The 21,169-nt window shown below is 43.4% G+C and overlaps 1 protein-coding gene across 1 annotated transcript in view; it reads left to right on the top strand.

Moving 5' to 3' along the window:
* The window catches only part of AMFR (autocrine motility factor receptor), a 21,044-nt gene extending 169 nt beyond the window's left edge, over positions 1-20,875 (top strand). Inside the window, exons 2-15 of the mRNA XM_015825406.1 lie at positions 1,879-1,931; positions 2,762-2,854; positions 3,295-3,459; positions 4,004-4,156; positions 7,602-7,642; positions 8,318-8,450; positions 9,539-9,672; positions 10,139-10,249; positions 13,737-13,927; positions 14,367-14,470; positions 15,177-15,311; positions 18,403-18,486; positions 19,498-19,682; positions 20,581-20,875. Coding sequence (XP_015680892.1) covers positions 1,879-1,931; positions 2,762-2,854; positions 3,295-3,459; positions 4,004-4,156; positions 7,602-7,642; positions 8,318-8,450; positions 9,539-9,672; positions 10,139-10,249; positions 13,737-13,927; positions 14,367-14,470; positions 15,177-15,311; positions 18,403-18,486; positions 19,498-19,682; positions 20,581-20,725 — 1,727 coding nt within the window. The 3' untranslated portion in view covers positions 20,726-20,875. The remainder of the gene's footprint in view (positions 1-1,878; positions 1,932-2,761; positions 2,855-3,294; positions 3,460-4,003; positions 4,157-7,601; positions 7,643-8,317; positions 8,451-9,538; positions 9,673-10,138; positions 10,250-13,736; positions 13,928-14,366; positions 14,471-15,176; positions 15,312-18,402; positions 18,487-19,497; positions 19,683-20,580) is intronic.
* The last annotated feature ends 294 nt before the right edge of the window (positions 20,876-21,169 follow it).

Genomic DNA, 21,169 nt, shown 5'->3' with positions numbered 1-21,169 from the left:
GGGGGAGTATAGGAGCCTGGGGAGGCAGGGAGGGTGCTCCTTCTGGGGATTGGCCTGCCCTCCTAGCACAACTGGGCGCTCCTGGAGAGTGTTGAGTGGAGTCTGACTCCCATGGTCCCCAGCTGGGAGGACTGGGTGATAGGAGGGGTGATTGGAGAGCTCAGAAGCAGATTCTCAATGCCATGTTCCCCAGCTAGCAGGAGGGGGGCATGGGTAGGATGGTCTCCGGCGGTGTCAATAGGCAGCATCTTCTGGGGGTGACCCTCATTATGCCTAGGTAGCAGGGCTGGGTGCTCCGGGTTCCTTGGGACTCCAGCTCCCATGATCCCCAGCTGGAAATATTGAACAATAAGAGGGGTGATTCGAGAGCCTTAGGCATGGACTCTGACTCCCATGTTCCCTAGCTGCTAGGAGAGGGCAATGGCAGGGATAGTTCATCAACTTTGGGGGACCTCTTTGCCCCCCTGCGTGGGAGTGTCCCAATTCTAGTTTCTTCTACCCTGGCCAGCGTCTTCAGGGAAGATGGGCATTGTAGTCCCACCCTTAGCCATCCCGGCTGGCAGAAGAGGCTGCTGCTGAAGGCTCCCTCCTCATCAGTGGGATTGAGGGATGGGTCTTCAGAGACCGTGTTGGCCACCAGCATTTGGAGAGCTCCATCCTCCTCGGCTGTCCAATTTTTTGGGAATTGTAGTCAAAAAGCATTGGATGGGCCTACCTCGCTATCAAAGGACCCATGCCTACTCTTCTTTCTCATCTGTACAACAAACAGAGAGAGTGATGACAGTTGTGGGTCAGTCTCATTTGGAGAAGCCCTATCATCCGAGGCCAGCATAGACCAGGAGGATGGCATTTGTCCAAAGAGGCCCTTATCTCCTAGCCATGTTGGGAAAATTGGGCCAATAGCACAATTGTGGGGCCAGTGTGTCAGTCAGGAAGTAAAATTAGGACAGGAAGAGGAGATGTGAGCTGGTCAGACCACTCATGAAAGCAACCCTGTGTAGGTTGGATTGAGTGGGAGGGACCTCCAGAAAGCTCTAGGAAGCTTCCCAGGTCTAGGTGGGCTTTGGGTGATGTGTGGGTAGAAGATGTTTTCTGGGGTCCGTGTAGTATGATAAAGGAAATTGTGGAAGGTGTTGTTGTTGTTGTTAATTGCAAAGTCATGTCCGACCCATCACAACCCCATGGACAACGTTCCTCCAGGCCTTCCTGTCCTCTACCATCTTCTGGAGTCCATTTAAGCTCACTCCTACTGCTTCAGGGACTCCATCCAGCCACCTCATTCTCTGTCATCCCCTTCTTCTCTTGCCCTCCATCTTTCCCAGCATTAGGCTCTTCTCCAGTGAGTCCTTCCTTCTCCTTAGGTGGCCAAAGTCCTTGAGTTTCAACTTCAGGATCTGGCCTTCTAAAGAGCAGTCAGGGTTGATCTCTTCTAGGACTGACCGGTTTGATGGCCTTGCAGTCCAGGGGAAGATATGAGGGCCTAAAGAACTGGGGGAGAGGGGGCATTGGAGTTGCTTTGAAGTCAATGTGAAGAAGAGTTGGGGTACAGGCATGATTCTTAACCTGGGATGAACAGCTGGATGCCCTCCAGGGGTTTTTTGGATTGCAGCTCCCATCACCTATAGAGTTGTTTTTGAACTTTGTTCTGCAAGGTTTTGTGTAAAGGATTCTCGGGTTGCAAGAAATAATGGTTAGGATGAATGACTTGCTTATGTATAGCTGAATTAGTCAGATCTACTTAAAAATCTATTTTGGCTTGTATCAGATTTTTTTCATTATGTGACTTCTGTTGTTTTACATGTACGTGGAGTGAAAACATCAAGCCCTGTCATATTTTTAACTCCAGAATAAACCACTGAATACGTAATTAAAACCTAGATGGTGACTCGGGTGTTATGGATAAATGCCATAAAAATGACAGACAAGAAGGTGTATGTCTACGGTGTGCAATCAGAATTACAGCTTCTTATTAATTGCTTGATTCTCATAACTGCGGATTAGCCCTTGTTTGAAATCTTTTGACTTTAAATAATGAAGTGTGTATTAATATGTCTTTGTTCTTTGCTTTGTTTGCTACACATCATTTTGATTACAAATTTTAAAGAGATGCTATATTAATGTTAGTAGTTGTGGGTTCTCATCTTCCACAGCCTGCATATGCGGCTGTTGGCTGTCCTAAGTGGGTGTTACATTTTGTCCCAAGTAAATCTGAGTTTTAGGACACTTTGGTACTCTTGTTCTTTTTGAGATTCAGTTTACAGATGAGCTGTTCTGTTCCATTCCATGTTCTGTTCCATTCTGCTCCGCTCCAAACAGAATAACAGAACTGGAAGGGACCTTGGGAGGTTTTCTAGTCCAACATCCTGTTCAAGCAGGCGACCCAATACCATTTCAGACAAATGACTGTCCAATCGCTTCTTAAAAACCTCCAGCGATGGATTCTATTCTATTCTATTCTATTCTATTCTATTCTATTCTATTCTATTCTATTCTATTCTATTCTATTCTAAACCATAATTCTATTCTATTCTATTCTATTCTATTCTATTCTATTCTATTCTATTCTATTCTATTCTATTCTATTCTATTCTAACCCATAATTCTATTCTATTCTATTCTATTCTATTCTATTCTATTCTATTCTATTCATAGTGAGATTCTGTTGTATTCAAAGTTGCTTGATAGTGAGATGGGTGGGACATAAAGTTAATACCTAACAATTCTAATTCTAGTTCTTCTATTTTATTTTATTTCCCCCCAGGTGCTGGTGAATACAGCCTGTTGCATTCTGATGTTGATTGCAAAGTTAATACAGACCATTGTTTTTGGTCCCCTCCGTGTTAGTGAAAGGCAGGTAAGGAATGATGGTTTGGCATGACCATTAAGTTTAACGAATGTTGAGTGATGGGTGAATTATATTCATTAAATTCATATTCTTTAATGTGCATCACATATTTTTATTATCTCAGCCCATGAGAGCAAAATTTTTAATTTTTAGGTGCAATTCCACACACACACACACACACACCCCGAAAATTATTCAAAAATAGCTACTCAGTATGTTTTATCTTTTTTTTAATTTATTAAATGTTCAGAAAGAAAGTAGTATGCTTCAATTTTAGAATAAACCTTAAGTGAATTACGCATGACTATCCCTCTGCAGTTTAGTTAAACATCCATTCACCAATTAGTGACCCAATTATAGCTTATCCTATTGCATAATAGTTCACACTGTGTGATATGACCTTTGAATAATTCAAGAATAATGACTCTCTGTGCAAATCTCTTTTTCAGCATCTCAAGGACAAGTTTTGGAACTTTATCTTCTACAAGTTTATTTTTATTTTTGGGGTGTTAAATGTCCAGACGGTAGATGAAGTGGTCATGTGGTGTCTCTGGTTTTCTGGACTTGTCTTCTTACATCTCATGGTCCAGCTGTGCAAAGACAGGTTTGAATATGTAAGTTTATTTCTCCACATATCTGGGCAAGGGATAGGGGAACTCCAATTTGTCATTTGATATTTGGGGGTGCAAGAATCACTTTTCTTTTGTGCATGAAATGGGCCACAAATTTGGGTGCCCTGCCAAAAAGCTAGAATAGAGTAATGGAGCTGGGTCTTTAATGCTAACCTTTCCAAAATTCCTTTTGATCTCCTGTTCTGGTTGTGAAAGTTGATTCTTGGCAGGGGATACAGACTGTGTCACATCTAGGCTCAGAACCCTTGTCACTCATTGGTGGCTTTTAAAGAGACAGAGGATTACTCAATGTGTTGAGATGCCATAATAATGAATAATACATCTAGAGCTGCCCAGAGTCAATTACAATATTTCTCAAACCCTGGAAACTTTCAGATTGAAACTAACTTGAAACTATTCACCAGATCTCCTTAAAGGCAAACTATGGGGGGGGGGGGGGGTGTTGTTCTGAATCTTCTGAATAGTCTCAACTGATGACCAGAAAGAGTTGTGGCCATTTTCTAACTCATTTGCTGGTATTTTCCAGTTGTCTTTTTCGCCCACCACGCCGTTGAACAGCCACATTCGAGTCCTGACGCTGCTGGTTGTCATGTTGCTTTCCTGCTGTGGCCTCGCGGTGGTGTGCGGTGTCATCGGCTACGCCCACGGCATGCACACGCTCTCCTTCATGACTGCGGAGGTGAGATTCCCGATTAAATCACATACCTTTTAGGCTTTCTGGTTCATCAGGCGTCGTTGTGCACACGCTGTGTTTGTGTGTTACATTTATTTTTGTGTCTTTAGCCAGCACAGGTAGTCCTCGACTTAACGACCACAGTTGAGCCCAAAATATCTGTGGTTAAGTGAGACATTTCTTAAGCGAGGTTTGCCCCATTTTTACGGTTGTTAAGCGAATCACTGCAGTTGATTATCTAGTAACCCGGTTGTTAAGTGAAGCTGGCTTCCTCATTGACTTGGCTTGTCAGATGGTCGCAAAAGGGGATCACGTAACCCCGGGACACTACAACCGTTGTAAATGTGAGTCAGTTGCCAAGCCTCTGAATTTGGATCATGTGATCATGGGGATGCTGCAATGGTCGTAAGTGTGAAAAATGGTCATAAGTCACATTTTTCAGTGCCGTTGTAAACGAAGTGTGGTAAGTCAAGGACTTCCTGTATATGCTGGAAATTGGTTTTTCATATGGTTAAGTAGCCAGCGCAGATCATTTGTAACTTAACAACCATTCGTATTGCACCCATTCAAAATTACGCCCGAACTGAAGTGACTTACAACCATTCCTCGTACTTACGACTCTCACGGCTTTCCCCGTGGTCATGTGATCACGGTTCGGCCACTGGGCAACTGGCATGTGTTTACCGTGTTTGCAGCATCCCACGGTCACGTGATCGCCAGCTGTGCTGGCTCAGGAATTCTGGGAGTTGAAGTCCACGAGTCATAAAAGAGCCAAGGTTGCCTACCCCTGACCTAGCTCGTTTTCAAGAACAAATTTGTCTGTCTTTCTTAACCTTGTTTTTAATATAATCAGTTCAGGATTGCAGCATTTGCCAGCTAGGAATGTTCTCCTCCCAAACCTCTTCCCATAAGCACAGGAGGCATGCACTTCAGAGTTTAAACTCTCACCCTTATAATTACGTAATTATAATTAAAATTAATAGCCTTGGCCTAATAGCCGCCACATTTGACCTACCAAGGTTAAAAGGTTTCAATAGACTTATAGGCTATTTATTAGCTTAGCCTCCCTTTCTACAAACTACTATAGTCCTTTGATTCTTTATTTGACACATACCCCAAAAAATCTATAAAGAGTTTGGATTGTCTGCATTGGGAATGGCAATTTCCAGCTTCTTGTCTTCCTGGCAGTTGGTTATGATGCAGGCGGTTCTCCAGCTCGGCTTTACCAGCCGACCAGAGACCTTGTCTATTTTGGCCCCTCGACTTGATTGACAGGACCCCTTAAATACCTGCGTCCTTTTGCAGTGGCATCACATTCCTTTCTTGTGTTCAGTGTGTCATTGTGATGACCCTCAGGCCTTTTGGGGGCGTCAGGATAGGCCTGGCAGAGATTCTGAGTAGCAATGGATTGTTCTGAACGGCACTTTATTCAATTTAAAAGGTTTTTTTTTTAAAAAATAAAATAAATAGAGGTCGTCCTTGATTTACAACAATTCATTTAGTGGCCAAAATTACAACAGCACTGAAAAAAGTGACTTATGACTGTTTTTTTTCACACCTACAACCGTTACAGTGTCCCCACGGTCACGTGATCAAAATTCAGACACCTGACAACTGGTTCATATTTATGACGGTTGCCGTGTCCCTGGATAATGTGAAGGCCGTAAATGGGGCAACATTCACTTAACAAATGTCTCACTTAGCAACGTAAATTTTGGGCTCAATTGTGGTCGCAGGTTGAGAACTACCTGTGGTTCTGTAGTTTGTTTTTTGAGCCTGTCTTTCATAGGATTTGCAAGCTTTTCCTGTTTAGCAGAGTTAACAAATATTCAGTTTCCTCTTTCAAGTTACTTCATACAACAGTCATTTTTTGTTACCCATTACTTATCCTTTTTACCTATTTACTTTCCTCTCGTAACTTGTCTATGGATCCAGCATTAGGTTTCTCTCTAAAACACACTGAATTTAAAAAAATAAATAAATTCTGCAAACTGTCCTGCGGCTGTAAACTAATAAAATCTGAACTGGCATTGCTTATCAAAACGTAAGCAGGCTTTTATAAGCAGAGTTGAAGTTTTCCTTTGAAGCACCTGCAGGTAATCCTTGACTTACAACCATTTGTTTAGCAACCATTCAAAGTTATAACGGCCCTGGAAAAGGAGACTTAGGATTCGGGGACTGGAGGCTAACACAACCTGCCATCCAGAAGCGGTGAATGCTCCAACACTGGAGGTTTTTAAGAAGAGACTGGACAGCTATTTGTCTGAAATGATATAGGGTTTCCTGCCTGAGCAGGGGGTTGGACTAGATGACCTCCAAGGTCCCTTCCAACTCATCATCATCATCATCATCATTTAAAAAATGGTTGCTGGAATTGGGCATGTCTAGTCTAAAGAAAAGAAACAGGGGTGACATGATAGCAGTGTTCCAATATCTCAGGGGCTGCCCCAAAGAAGAGGGAGTCAAGCTGTTCTCCAAAATGCTTGGAGGCAGGACAAGAAGCAACAGATGGAAACTAATCAAGGAGAGAAGCAACCTAGAACTAAGGAGAAATTTGCTGACAATTAGAACAATTAACCAGTGGAACAACCTGCTTCCAGAAGTTGTGAATGCTCCAACACTGGAAGTTTTTAAGAAGAGACTGGACAACCATTTGTCTGAAATGGTGTAGGGTTTCCTGCCTGAGCAGGGGGTTGGACTAGAAGACCTCCAAGGTCCCTTCTAACTGTGTTATTCTAGTCTTGTGACAGGGTCTTCGCATATAGGACCAGCATAGAACCTCATGTTCATGTGATCAAAATTCGGGCATTTAGCAACCGGTATTTACGACAATTACAGCATTCTGGGATCACGTGATCACCATTTGTGACCCCCTCAGCTGGCTTCCTGACAAGCAAAGCCAATGGGGGGAAGCTGGATTCATTTAATGACCACACAATTCTTTTAACAAATGCAGTGGTTCAATTAACAATTGTGGTAAACAGGTTGGACATGACTCCGCCTTGCTGAGCAACATAATTTTTTTTTCATCTCGTCTTATATCTGTTCAATACTTCCAAGAACTAAAATAAACAATGCTTGCCTTGTCTGTTTTTGGTATCTCACAGGGCTTTGTCAGTTCCCCATTAACAACTATTTGTGCTTCCTCCGAGGTAGAAATCAATCTTACCCATTTAATAAAATTGTCTCCAAAAGTTCTTACAACAAATATCTTACTCTGATATTTTTTTGGGGGGGGGGGATTGTGCAGAAGAAAACTGCAAGTGTCCAAGATCAGGAAGACACGTATATAATTTCTGTAACTTAATCTTTTTGTGATCTTGGCCACTGCCAACTGTGGAATGTGGAAAGAATATTTAAACTCGTAGGACCGGAAAAGCCGTGTGCTTGTTTTTGTGGCAACTGCTCAAGATTCAGAGAATGATCAGTGAATTTTTTTTGTCCCCTCCAGTCCCTGCTTGTCACCGTAAGAACCGTGCACGTGATTTTACGGTAAGTACGATATCTACGTTGAACCGGTTGTGTAGGATTTCCTTCACAACATGGGCGTGAGCCCAATATTAGACTGTCATTCGTTTGGCCTAAGAATGAGGGCGGTTATTTTGTCCTCTGTTGTTGCTCCCCTTTGTGAGCTTGCAAGTAATTATCGACGCCTTCCAGAAATGCAATAAAAGTGAGTTTTGCAACCTAAAAAGGAGTCATTCAAATGTAAAGTGTGAAAAATAGGACTAGTGGCGTTCAGCTGGGGAATTGTAGGGGTTGAAGCCCACGTATCTTAAAATTGCTAAGGTTGGGAAACGCTGGTTCAGCGTATTGTGAAAATCCAAGAACTTTCTTATTCAGTAACTAGGTTAAGTTTCTGGTAGAGATAACGCCAATGGGGCGTAGCTGAAAATGGATCTAATACAGGTCGTCCTCAATTTACAAGCATTCGTTTAGTGACCGGCGCTGAAAAAAGTGACTTATGACCGTTTTTCACACTTACGGTCCTCACGGTCACCTGATCAAATTCAGAGAGCACCAAGGACCCCCCATTTCAACCCGGAGCTGCAAATATTCTCCTTTATTGATATTAGCACCTGACAGATTTAAGATTTATGCTGCTGCTCTCTTCCACATAGAACTGGCAAGGGAAATCAATTCAAGATTTCTCTTTCCTTCACCCAGTTACATCATTCATCTCTGGGATCTGAATCATGAAGGCACCTGGGAGAGCAAAGGCACCTACGTTTATTACACCGATTTCATCATGGAGCTGATGCTGCTGTCCCTGGATTTGATGCATCACATTCATATGCTGGTATAAAAGTTTAATAAATTGTTTCGTGCGTCCCACATCAGGCAGACGTGATGCGGGGCTAGCCTTTATAGAATGCAGAGCGTCTACGGCAACTCATCTGGGCCGAGTCGCCACAGGACAATTATCGGTGGGACAAGAGTTATGTTAATGTTGAAGAAATAGTGGAACAGAATCATTAAAGGATGCCAGAGGGGGGAGAAAATGAAATGTGAATGACAAAAATTAAAATAATGTTTTAATTATTTTAAATAATTAAATTGAGTTGTTGAATTGCCCCACAGCAAGCTCTCCCGTGGTGAATTGCCCATGACGAGTTGTCCCCCAGCAAATTGGCCGTAGTGAGTTGGCTGTGGCAAGTTAATAATGAATAGAATAGAATAGAATAGAATAGAATAGAATAGAATAGAATAGAATAGAATAGAATAGAGCTTGAAGGGACCTTGGAGGTCTTCTAGTCCAGCCCCCTGCTCAAGCAGGAGACCCTATACTAAGACAGATGACTGTCCAGTCTCTTCTTAAAAATCTCCAGTGATGGAGCGCCCACGATTTCTGGGGGTAAGCTGTTCCACTGGTTGGAAATACAAAAAAATAGGAAAAATAGGTGAGGGGAAAGTGTAGGGAAAAGGGGAAAAAGAAAGGCATTGACTTCCAGCTCCCTTTGGTGCAGTAGAATAAGATAACATCAAACTTCAACTTTTTACTTTTACATAATAGCATAAACTAGCCATTTCTGTAACAACAAATCTATCTAATCGGTTAAAACCCAAAATCAAAGTTTCATTTTTTCCCACCTCAGGCACAAAGTCCAAAAGCGGTTTCCAAGTAGAAACAAAAATAATTGTGTTCTTTTCTTTAATCAGAGCAATCAATTCAGCCATCTCGGCTAACTCCCCTCAACCTCTGCAGCCATTCATCCATTTCCTTTTATTTTGGGGCATAAAGTATCTGTGTCCTAAATAGGATAAACGCTTCATTGAAGAAGGTTTGACTGGGCATCGTCAAATAATTCTCTTTTCTGTATTTGTGTTCTTTCTCTTGCAACGGCGATTTGCTTTCCTGCTCTTCTTGGGAAATAATATATTTGGAAGCTGTTTGGCAACATCTGGTTGTCGATGGCCAGTCTGGTGATCTTTATGCAGCTGCGCTACCTGTTCCATGAAGTTCAGCGCAGACTGCGGCGCCATAAGAATTACCTGCGGGTGGTTGGAAACATGGAAGCAAGGTGAGCCTGATCCTTGAATTCTAGAGCGAGAAACCTGGAAACCCCCAGCTTGGGGCCTTGTGTGTCTCATACTCATGCTTTTGGGGGGAATTGGGGTGACCTTCATCATAGCTGCAAAATAATTAAAACACGACACAATATTCTTTATCGGCCAAGTTTGACTAGCCACACAAGGAGCTTGTCTCTGGTGCATCAGCTGTCAGCGGGCATACAAGCAACAAAGTGATAAATCCTAAGATACCAATAGGAGAAGGTCACAGGACAGATGAGAATGTCCCAGAGATGCTTTTTCACGAGGCAACTGGACTTTCTTGTTTTTCTTTGAAGATCTTTTGCTTCTCATCCAAGAAGCTTCTTCAGCTCTGAGCTTAGCAAGTGAAATTCTTTTCCCAACTGTGGTCGTAAGTCGAAAACTGCCCGTAGCTGACAGTCCAGCTCACCCTGGTGTCACGTCTCTCTTCCCTAGGTTTGCGGTGGCAACTCCTGAAGAATTGGCCTCCAACAACGATGACTGCGCTATTTGCTGGGATTCCATGCAGGCCGCCCGGAAGCTCCCTTGCGGACACCTCTTCCATAAGTAAGTCCTGGGAGGAGGTGGGTGGGGGGGACACAAGGCAAGGTAGAATAAGTTGCCTGCTCTTATCACGAAATGCCGATTGGCTGCCGTTTCATCCACGACAATAAAACTTCAGCTGGACTTCTCAGCACTGTTGTGAGTCTTAATAAGTTTAACGGCATACACTGAATATAAATAAATCAGGATGATGATTTATTTGCATGATTACATTGGTTCCCCTAAATGTCTCCAAAATCAGATTGGGGTACCCTGTAAAGCTGATATCTGAATGTTGTTTCTTCGTATTTACCAAATATGTACTATTTTATTACTGTATTTTCTTTTATCTCTTGCCCTAGAGTTAGATCCTGTATTTTATTTTGTTTTATTTTTTTGATACGTTCATAAGGCTAATCGATATATCATCTGTTTTGTCTGTTTGCCCATCCATCCAAAAATCATTTCTTGTGTTACGTACTTTCACCAAATTTTCAGCATTCTCGCCTCCAAACCTTGGAAGATTTCCCTATTCTCAACTGAAATCTTACAGGACGTTGATAATTTTGGACTGAAATGTTGCAAGGTTTTGTTGTTTTTTAATCTGAAGTATTCTGGAAGTTTGGGCAGGAACATTGAGATATGAGATGTGGCCACTTAACAATGTATTTTAATGGATCTCCTGTCACCAGAGAAAGTCTGAGTTTCTGGGAAGGTTTTGTGTGACTTGGCCGAAATTGCTGTTCCCATGTGTTGTGTAAACCCAACCTTAAGATTTGAAGTCAGCAAGAGTGTGTGATTTTGATGGATGCTTCTCCTGCTTTTCCCATTCTGGTCTCAAGGCCACTTTGTTGTCATTCATTGCAAGCTGCGCCACAAATATTTGCCAGTGTTTTAAGCAGGATCTAATAAGATAATTACTCTCTACTTGCCAGCATTTGCGTTCCCTTGAGTAGCCTGGCCCCGCCCCTTCAGCGTTGTTTTTCCGTGTACCTTGAAAGGAATTATTTCTTTCCTTGGGAGATGAACTTAATGTAGGAGAAGAGCAGGCAGAGCCGAGGGTGGAGTTAAACAAGTCATGAGCCTAGAATCGTTACGTTCCCACAAATGGTTCAAGTCCAACCCTTCTTGAATTCCATGGACCCATATCCGGTGCCAGTTTAGTACTGAACTTATTCTTGTGTGTAGGCTTGAGCAATAAATCTCAACTGAAACTCAACATACGGTCCTGATCCTTTGCCCCTGACACTTAGGGCATCATTTCTACCTTTGGCATCATGAATCAAGTGATGTTTAGCCTTATTAAATCACTCGGTCTCCGTAGAGTTGAGGGTGGAGAATACAGATTGTCCTTGATATACAACCGCAATTGACCCCAAAGATTGTAAGTCGAGTCTGTCAAGCCTTGAAGAACACTTATGCTGTTTCAGCCACTATTGCTTCTTAGTTTGCCTACGAACCTGGGGGGAGGTGAGCGGAGAATGGAATGCGGACTTCTGATATCAAAAGGTCAGTTCGTGAGAACCAAGGACTTTCAAGATTTGTTTACTGAGAACTAAAACCATTATCTCATAATAATTATCTGACTTCATTATTCTTAAGCCGGAGTTTGAAACTCTGTCCACCTCATAACTGACTTTCTCATCTCTATAGCTACAGCTATAGATTGGTTTCCAATTAAAAAAAAAAGATTTTGACCATCTACAACAGAATATCCACACCAGAACTGGACAAGCTTTGATCATGGAAGGAAAAATGTCATGCACAATGTGATGATGATGATGACGATGGTGTTGGTGATGAGGATGATGGGACATTTACATGTTTGATTGCTTCCTTGGCGATGACAAAAAAAAAACATAGAACATTAGGACTGGAAGGGACCTTGGGGGTCTTCCAATCCAACCCCCTGCTCAAGGCAGAAGACCTTATACCATCCCAGTCAAATGGTTATCCAGTCTTTGTTTGAAAACTTTAGCAAATTTCAGGAAATTTCTCCTTACTTCAAGGTTGCATCTCTCTTTGACAAGCTTCCACCCATCATTTCATTGTCCTGCCTTCTGGCACTGTGGAGAACAAGTTAATCCCGTCTTCTTTGTACATAATATTTTATTAATTTTCTGTTATTACAATTCTTTAGTGCGTAATGAACAACGGGTTGTCTGGGTTAATTTATTATGTTTAGTAATACCAATTAAGTTCTTACTCTCTGTCCCATTTTTCCAACCGTTGATAAAATAGGTCCCATGTTTGATAATACTCTTTATCTTCTTGTTCATTAATTCTCAGTGTCAGTCTACCCATTTCCGCACAGTCCAGCATTTTCTTAATTATCTCTTCCTCCCGTGGTGTTTTTTCATTTTTCCGGTGCTGTGCAAATACAATCCTCGCTGTCCATCCCCTCTTCTTTGTGACAGCTGCTCAAGTACATGGTAGTCCTCGACCTAACGACCTAAGAATTAACCCCAGAATTTATGTTACTAGGCGAGGAATTCGTTAAGTGAGTTGTGCCCCATTTTACAACGTTTCTCGCCACATTTGTTAAGCAAATCACGGCAGTTGTGAAATTAGTAGCACGGTTGTTAAGGGAATGCGGCTTCCCCCATTGACTTTGCTTGTCAGAAGGTCGCAAAAGGGGATCACGTGACCCCGGGGAGGCTGCGACCGTCATAAATATGAGTCAGTTGCCAAGTGTCTGACTGTGACCCTAGGGGTGTTGTAATGGTCAGAAGTGTTAAAAATGGTCAAAAGTCACTTTTTTCACTGGTGTTGTAACTTAGAACGCTCACGAAATGAACTGTTGTAAGTGGAGGATTATCTGTACTGGAAGACGGTTATTGTGTCTGCTCTGATCCTTCTCTTTGATAAACTTGAGCAGGGGTAGGCAACCTTGGCCCTTTTATGACTCATGGACTTCAACTCCCAGAATTCCTGAGCCAGCCAGGGGAAAGGGAGAGGTTTCCAAGTAGAGCCATGCTGGCTCAGGAATTCTGGGAGTTGAAGTCCACCAGTCATAAAGCGGCCTAGGCCTAGGCCAGAGGTAGGCAACCTTGGCTCTTTTATGACTCATGGACTTCAACTCCCAGAATTCCTGAGCCAGCCATGCTGAGGGGAAAGGGAGAGGTTTCTAAGCTGAGCCACGCTGGCTCAGGAATTCTGGGAGTTGAAGTCCACGAGTCATAAAAGAGCCACGGTTGCCTACCCCTGGACTAGACATTTCCACCGTGGCTCCCTCAACCGTTCATCACAGAAACATTTCTTTCATTACGAATGAAAACAAACATACAAATATTAGTAAACAGCCCAACCAAAGAATCCTTAATACCCCCCAGACAGGCAAGACGCCAGGATATAAACTGACAGCAAGTGGCTCTCCTTAACTACGTAGCACTGATGATGTTACCTAGTTGGGGTCATGAAACGTCTGCAAGAAAACCAGCACGCTCGTACAAACATTCCTTTCGTTCCCTAGTCTAAGGAAATCCATGTAGGTTTTTCTCTTTCTTCTTAGCTCATGCCTGCGCTCCTGGCTCGAGCAGGACACCTCCTGCCCGACCTGTAGGATGTCCCTGAACATTGCAGACCACCAGCAGGCTCCAGAGGATCACCAGAGGGAGAACCTGGATGAAAACCTGCCCCCTGTGGCAGCAGCCGAAGGCAGGCCTCACCTCAACCAGCACAATCACTTCTTCCACTTCGATGGTGAGTTCACGTCCTCCGGCATCTTCACCGGCCCGAAATATCTGGGTGGTTGAGAAGGTTCGGGAGCTTGCATGGTCCTGCTTAACTTAACGTGCGTCTGGTGAAGAGTTGTGGGGCATTGACTCACAAATATTTGGTCTGACGGGAGAATATTCCAGAAGGGGGGACCATTTATGATATAAGCATTCTTAGGATGGTTTCATACATGCAATACTCCATGACCTAAAGGTCTAGGGAAATGGCCAGACCTTGATAGACTTCCTAAAGCTCAGCAGAGTTGGGAACAACAACCCTTTGTTTTACATTAAATTTCTTGAACATTGACCGAGCTTTAGCTAAATAAGTGTTGGCATGCCATGTGTGAACCTGTGTGGAAAACCACAGAGAGGACAAGGAAAGGGAAGGGTCCCTCAGAGATCTTCTGGTTTCTCTTCTCCAGGGTCTCGCATCGCTAGCTGGCTCCCAAGCTTTTCGGTCGAGGTGATGCACACCACAAACATCCTTGGGATCGCTCAGGCCAGCAACTCTCAGCTCAACGCCATGGTGAGCCCCCCCCCCCAGTTTATATTTTGTTGGTGTAAAGAAATCCTGTCTGTAGCGCCATCCGTTTTGGGGGTCTCCAAAAGTTAGCCCCTCTCTTGTAGCCTAAATGTTTACAAACTATCATCCATTGCTGTGGAATAAATGATGGAGAGAAAAAGATTTACCTCACGACTGGGGAATTCTGGGAGTTGAAGTCCACACACCTGAAAGTGGCTTAGATTGAGAAATATTGGGCCAAATACAGGTAGTCCTTGACTTACGACCACAGTGGAGCCCGGAATTTCTGTTGCTAAGTGAGACAGTTTTAAAGTGGGTTTTGCCCACTTTTATGACCTTTTTTTGCAACAGTTGTTAAAGTCAATCACTGCAGTTGTTAAGTTAGCAGCACGGTTGTTCAGTGAATCCGGCTTCCCCGTTGACTTTGCTCGTCAGAAGGTTGCAAAAGCGGATCACGTGACTCCGGGACGCTGCAACCGTCATAAGTACGAGTCAGTGGCCAAGTGTCCGAATTTTGATCACGTGACCGTGGGGCTTCTGCAATGGCCATAAGTGTGAAAAACGTTCACAAGTTCCTTTTTTTTCAGTTGTAACTTTGAATAGTCACTAAACGGACTGTTGTTAAGTCATAAAAAAATGCCGATCTGGATGGTTGGAGATTTTTGTCAGCTGATTTAATTCCTGAGCAATTTTGGCGTTGTTTCCCTAGGCCCATCAGATCCAGGAGATGTTCCCCCAGGTTCCTTACCACCTCGTTCTCCAGGACCTGCAGCTGACCCGCTCAGTAGAAATAACAACCGACAATATTTTAGAGGGACGCATCCAGGTGCCTTTCCCAACACAGGTGGGTCCAACACAACGGACTGTGAACTGGGCAAGATACTTGGGGTGGGAGTTTGAGGGCACTGCACTTTTCTGGACATGGAGCTCCGACGGCATTCCTGGGATCTCTTGGGGCTCCTGTCCCTGCTAAGAAGTCCCAGCCCTGAGTTGCTCCTACTCCCCCAGGGCCTTTCCTTTCCATATCCTCTCCAATTCCTCCTTCAAGCCCTGGAACGTCTCCGGCTTCTGCTGCCCCTTCTCCCTGATGCGGCTGTCACCTGGCGCTGCTACATCTGTCACCACTGTCTTATGATCCTTGTCGTTGTCTACTATCTATATGGTCTTCTGTCAGTCTTTCTATCATCTCTCTCTCTCTCTCTCTCTCTCTCTCTCTCTCTCTCTCTCTCTCTCTCTCTCTCTCTCTCTCTCTCTCTCTCTCTCATATTTATTTGTTTATTTATTATGAAATTTATTTTCTGCCCATCTCATATTCAACGTCTCTCGGCAGCTTATAGCAGACAACACTGAAACATTAAAAACCATTACAATCAAAAACCATAGAACACAATGGATAAAATCATTAACAAATAAAATCATTTAGCACCATCTATCATCTCTCTCTCTCTCTCTCTCTCTCTCTCTCTCTCTCTCTCTCTCTCTCTCTCTCTCTCCTATCGTCTCTCTGTCTGTCCGTCTGTCTGTCTCTCCATCCATCCATCCATCCATCCATCCATCCATCCATCCATCCATCCATCCATCGTTCTCACTCTCTGTCTGTCTCTGTCTGTCTGTCTGTCTGTCTGTCTGTCTGTCTGTCTATCTATCTATCTATCTATCTATCTATCTATCTATCTATCTATCTATCTATCTATCTATCTATCTATCTATCTATCTATCTATCTATCTGATCTACATACCTACATACCTACCTATCTGTCTAATCTACCTACCTACCTAATCTATCTAATCCATCCCCCCTCCCTCAAAATACAGTATATATAATTCAGGAATATTGTGTGCATTCTGCACCACAGATATTTTGAAAGATTAGCTGGATTAAAACTGCACCTTCTGAATTCCCAGTTCCTTTTGTTAGGATGGTTCACAAGCCCATGGAAGATCTTTAAAAGGCTGTGTGGTCTACTCCACCCATTTGGAATTGTTTTGTGGCGTATTGTCAAACCTGGTTGGGATGAGCTGTGTGGAGTCCTTTCTACTCCACCTAGTCAACTCTGAATGTTGTTGGGTTTGATTAAAAAAACAAAGTGTTTTTGGAGTAGGATGCAAATTACTTTTCATATTATTCCACAGTCAAGGGCCTTGCCAAAAACAAAACAAAACACAACCCCTCTGAATTTCCTATTGTCAGTGATATGAAATTGAACGTATAACGCTGAAGCTTTAAGACAATACATTCGTTGTCCAAAAGATATAGGGAACAAAATCATCAAATAACTGCCAGATATTTTTTTCAAAGGCAGATGATTTTGTGGATTGATCTCTTCAAGTTTTGGTGTGTCCATCTGTCTTATCTGTGTTATCTTATTTAACTGGTAGATAATAACCATGTAAGAAGCTACCATAATAACATGGTAATAACCATGTAAGAAGCTACCATAGAGTTGTGACATAATGTAATGGTATGCGGGAAAGAGGTTATGGAGGCGGGGAAAGAGATGCTGGCTAGGAAACGATCAGATAAGAGAGGGCATAGCCCGCAGCTGTAGAGTGGATGGAGCAAGAGGCTCAGAAGGGACTTTTGCCAGTTTCTCAGGCTCTAAAAGAGACAGTAGGAGATTTGTACTTTCAAACTTGCACGAGTCTGTTAATGTAGCCTTACAACAAAGTAGAATTAACTCGTCTGGTTTCCTGTCTGGTCTACTTGATAACAGTGAGTATTTACAGTTGTAAAGACCACACAAGCTTTTAAAGCCCTTCCATGGGCTTGTGAACCATCCTTACAAAAGAAACTGGGAATTCAGAGGGTGCAGTTTCAGCTCAGCTAATTCTTCAAAATGTCTATGGTGCAGAATGCACACAGTGTTCCTGAATTATACATTAGACAGACAGACAGACAGACAGACAGATAGGTGAGATAGGTAGGTAGGTAGGTAGGTAGGTAGGTAGGTAGGTAGGTAGGTGGATGGATGGATGGATGGATGGATGGATGGATGGATGGATGGATGGATGAGAAATAGGTAGATAGATGAGAGAGATGAAGAGGGAGAAGGAGAAAGAAGGAGAAGGAGAGAGATGATAGATGATAGATAGATAGATAGATAGATAGATAGATAGATAGATAGATAGATAGATAGATAGATAGATAGATAGATAGGAGATAAGTAGATAGATGAGAGATAGATGAAAACAGGTAGATAGATGAGAGAGATGAACAGGGAGAAGGAGAAAGAAGAAGGAGATAGATAGATAGATAGATAGATAGATAGATAGATAGATAGATAGATAGATAGATAGATAGAAGTCTTTGCAGCCTTGCAAGTCTGATAAATGACTTATTAATCTTTATGAACTATAAACCTTATAGTTTATAAAGATTAATGTGCAAATACAAATATATATTACTTCCCACAAGGAAAAAAAGTAGAGACGGTTGAATTCACTGCTTTATTTAAAATAAAGAATATATCCAATGTTGTTTCCACTTGGAAACCAATTCTGGATTTTGTGCTTGAGATGGAAAAAAAATGAAATTTTGGGTTTTGCTGACTAAATAGGTTTGTTGTTATAGAAATGGCTAATACATATTACGAGATAAAAGCAAAAATTTGAGGCTGTAATGTTACTATCTTTTACTGTGCTAAAAAGAGTCAGAAGTCAGTGTTTTTCTTTTCTTTTTTCCCTTTTTCCCTACCTACACTTCCCTTTTTCCTCCCCTAGTTCCCCATTATTTTCATTTTTCTTTTGTGTTTTCTATTCTGATAAACTAATAAAATTTGAACGAAAAAAAATAATCAGTCCGTGTTCTCCATGGCCTTGGGATGGGAGCTTCAGCAGGATCCATTATGCAATTTTAAGTGCTTACAAAAAAGGAAGTTTTCATGTTTTCCATATCAGTTAATTCTGTTTTGTTTTTTTAAAAAAAACATGCACAGCGTTCTGACAGTATCCGACCAGCTTTGAACAGTCCTGTAGAAAGGCAGAGTACCGATCAAGAAGAAGCTGAAGAGGACATGGAGGTAAGGTGGGAAAAGAAGGCTATAATTAAAAGTTGTGGTGGTGCAGTGGTTAGAATATAGTATTGCAGGCTAATTCTGCCCACTGCCAAAAGTTCGATCCTAACCGGCTGGAGATTGACTCAGCCTTCCATCCTTCCGAGGTCGGTAAAATGAGGACCCAGATTGTTGGCGACAATAGGCTGACTCTGTAAACCATTTGGAGAGGGCTGTAAAGCACTGTGAAGCGGTATATAAGTCTAAGTCAGGGGTAGGCAACCTTGGCTCTTTTATGACTCGTGGACTTCAACTCCCAGAATTCCTGAGCCAGCCACGCTGAGGGGAAAGGACGAGGTTTCCAAGCTGAGCCATGCTGGCTCAGGAATTCTGGGAGTTGAAGTCCACAAGTCATGAAAGAGCCAAGGTTGCCTACCCCTGGTCTAAGTGCTAGTTCTATTGCCCTTCCTTCTATCCATCCATTCATCCTTAGAGGGCTAAGAGAGGGCTGTAAAGCACCGTGAAGCGGTATATAAGTCTAAGTGCTATTGCCCATCCATCCATGATGCGCAGTGGTTAGAATGCAGTAGTGCAGGCTGACTCTGCCCACTGTCAAGGAGTTCAATCCTGACCAGCACAAGGTTGATTCAGAATTTCCATCCTTCCGGGATTGGTAAAATGAAGACCCAGATTGTTGGGGGGGCAAAAGGCTGACTCTGTAAACTGCTTAGAGAGGGCAGCAAAGCACTGTGAAGCGGTATATAAGTCTAAGTGCTATTGCAATTGCTATCTGTACAGAGAGAGTTTTCTCTGTAAGGAATTGGCTGAGTCAATTACTTCAGGACAGGGATGCCCACCTTTACAGCTTTTTACAATGTTTCCCCCCCCCCTCTTTTCCTCTTGTGTGCATTTTGTTACCAATTGCCAATTTCCTCCTCTCGTGCTCCGTTGTCGTAAGAAACGTGTTGACCGAATTCATAAACGAACAAACGCAAACGGTCCATGGTTCTCTTTCCCCCCTTTCGCCCTGCCTGGCAGATGGCAAGGATCCCGCTTGAGCTCAGCTCCAGGCTGGAAGACACGGCGGCATTTAATGAAGCCGAAGCGGAAGCTGCCGAGACGGAGGACTTCGAGGTGAGAGGCAGCCGTTTCTCCAAGTCGGCTGACGAGAGGCAGAGGATGCTGCTTCAGAGGAAGGAGGAGCTGTTGCAACAAGCACGCAGGTGTGTGTGTGTCTGGAGGAGGCTCTGGGCAAGTTGGGATATTTCCTCCCCCGCGGTTCCCCCAACCACAGGCCATACACAACATTTACAGAGCCTTTCCTGAAAGATCCATTGAGAAGATTTAGCAAAAAAAGAACTAGAGGCACGTTTGGATATTTTGATACTACTGTGTGATGGTTGATTCTGCTGTCACTAGTCTGGACCTTCCAACTCTGTTGTGCTGTAATTCTGTAAGGGTCTCCTGCTCGAGCAGGGGGTTGGACTAGATGACCTCCAAAGGTCCTTTCCAACTCTGTGATTCTGTAATTCTGGACTCTGCAGATGTCCTCTGTGTGTTTGTGTGTGTGTGTCTGAAGACCCTGTGCGCATCTCTTTCTCTGCCTATGGGGATTGTAAGTGCTGAGCACAAGATGACAAGTAGCTCTTAACTTACAAGCATTCGTTTGGGTGACCATTTAAAGTTACAACGGCGCTGCAAAAATAGCCCCAAATTTATATTGTTTAGCGTGAATTTGTGAAGTGAGTTTTGTGTCCCCTTTTACGACCTTTCTTGCCACAGTTGTTAAGTGAATCTGGCTTCCGCATTGACTTTGCTTGTCAGACACTACGACACTGCGACCGTCATAAAGACGAACTTTTTGCCAAGCCTCTGAATTTTGACCACATGGTCATAGAGGAGGCTAGAAAGGCCGTAACTGTGAAAAACGGTCATAAGCCACTTCTTCCAGTGCCGTTGTTTCTTTGAACGGTCACTAAAGTCGAGCACTTCCTGTAGTTGCTGATGAACTGATTGAGCGCAGCCGAAAGACACTTTGTTCAACAAAAGCGAAGCGGCAGGCAAGCCCAAGAGCGATCCCTGTAATGGCCACAAAAAAAAAATCTCTTCCTGTTTTTCCAGGCGCTACCTTGACAAAAGCTCTGATGATCCCATCCCGGACTTCTCCTCCCAGGCTGAAGGAGCAGCCTCCGACTCCCTCACTTTGCGACGCAGGATGTTGGCCGCCGCCGCCGAGCGGAGATTACAGAAACAGCATCCCTCCTAACGCTTCCGGCCCGCTGTTCCTTCCCCATCGGTAGCCTAGATATTCACCCCTCGCTCTTCTTGCTGGGATCTCGTCCCGAGCTCGGCAAACCACGGGCGGCGCTGGGGACCAGGGATCAGGTTGGCTGTGCCTCCAACTCTTGAAAAAAAAAAAAAAGCGCATGCGATCGCTCCTAATAAGTGTTTGGACGGCTGACCCCCTTCGCTTTTTTCTCGGGATTCTTGATTTCTTTGAGGTTGGGTTTTTCTCTCTTTTTCTTTTTCGGGGGGTGCCTATCCCTACGTCCACCCTTGAGCAACTTTTCAAGCTTACTGTGTGTCGCAGGAAGGGGAGAGGAAAGAGGGGGGCGCGCGCGTGTTTGTGGACTGTGAGTGACAGTCCCTTGCCAATATGAAGCTCTTTTGAGAAGTAGTGGAATAAGTGAGAAGTGAAGGGTTATATTTT

This window comes from Protobothrops mucrosquamatus, unplaced genomic scaffold (assembly GCF_001527695.2).
Source record: "Protobothrops mucrosquamatus isolate PMUCROS unplaced genomic scaffold, P.Mucros_1.0 scaffold2624, whole genome shotgun sequence".
NCBI classification, from domain to species: domain Eukaryota; kingdom Metazoa; phylum Chordata; class Lepidosauria; order Squamata; family Viperidae; genus Protobothrops; species Protobothrops mucrosquamatus.
The sequence above is the reverse complement of the archived record's forward strand: the minus strand, read 5'-3'. Positions and strand labels throughout refer to the sequence as shown.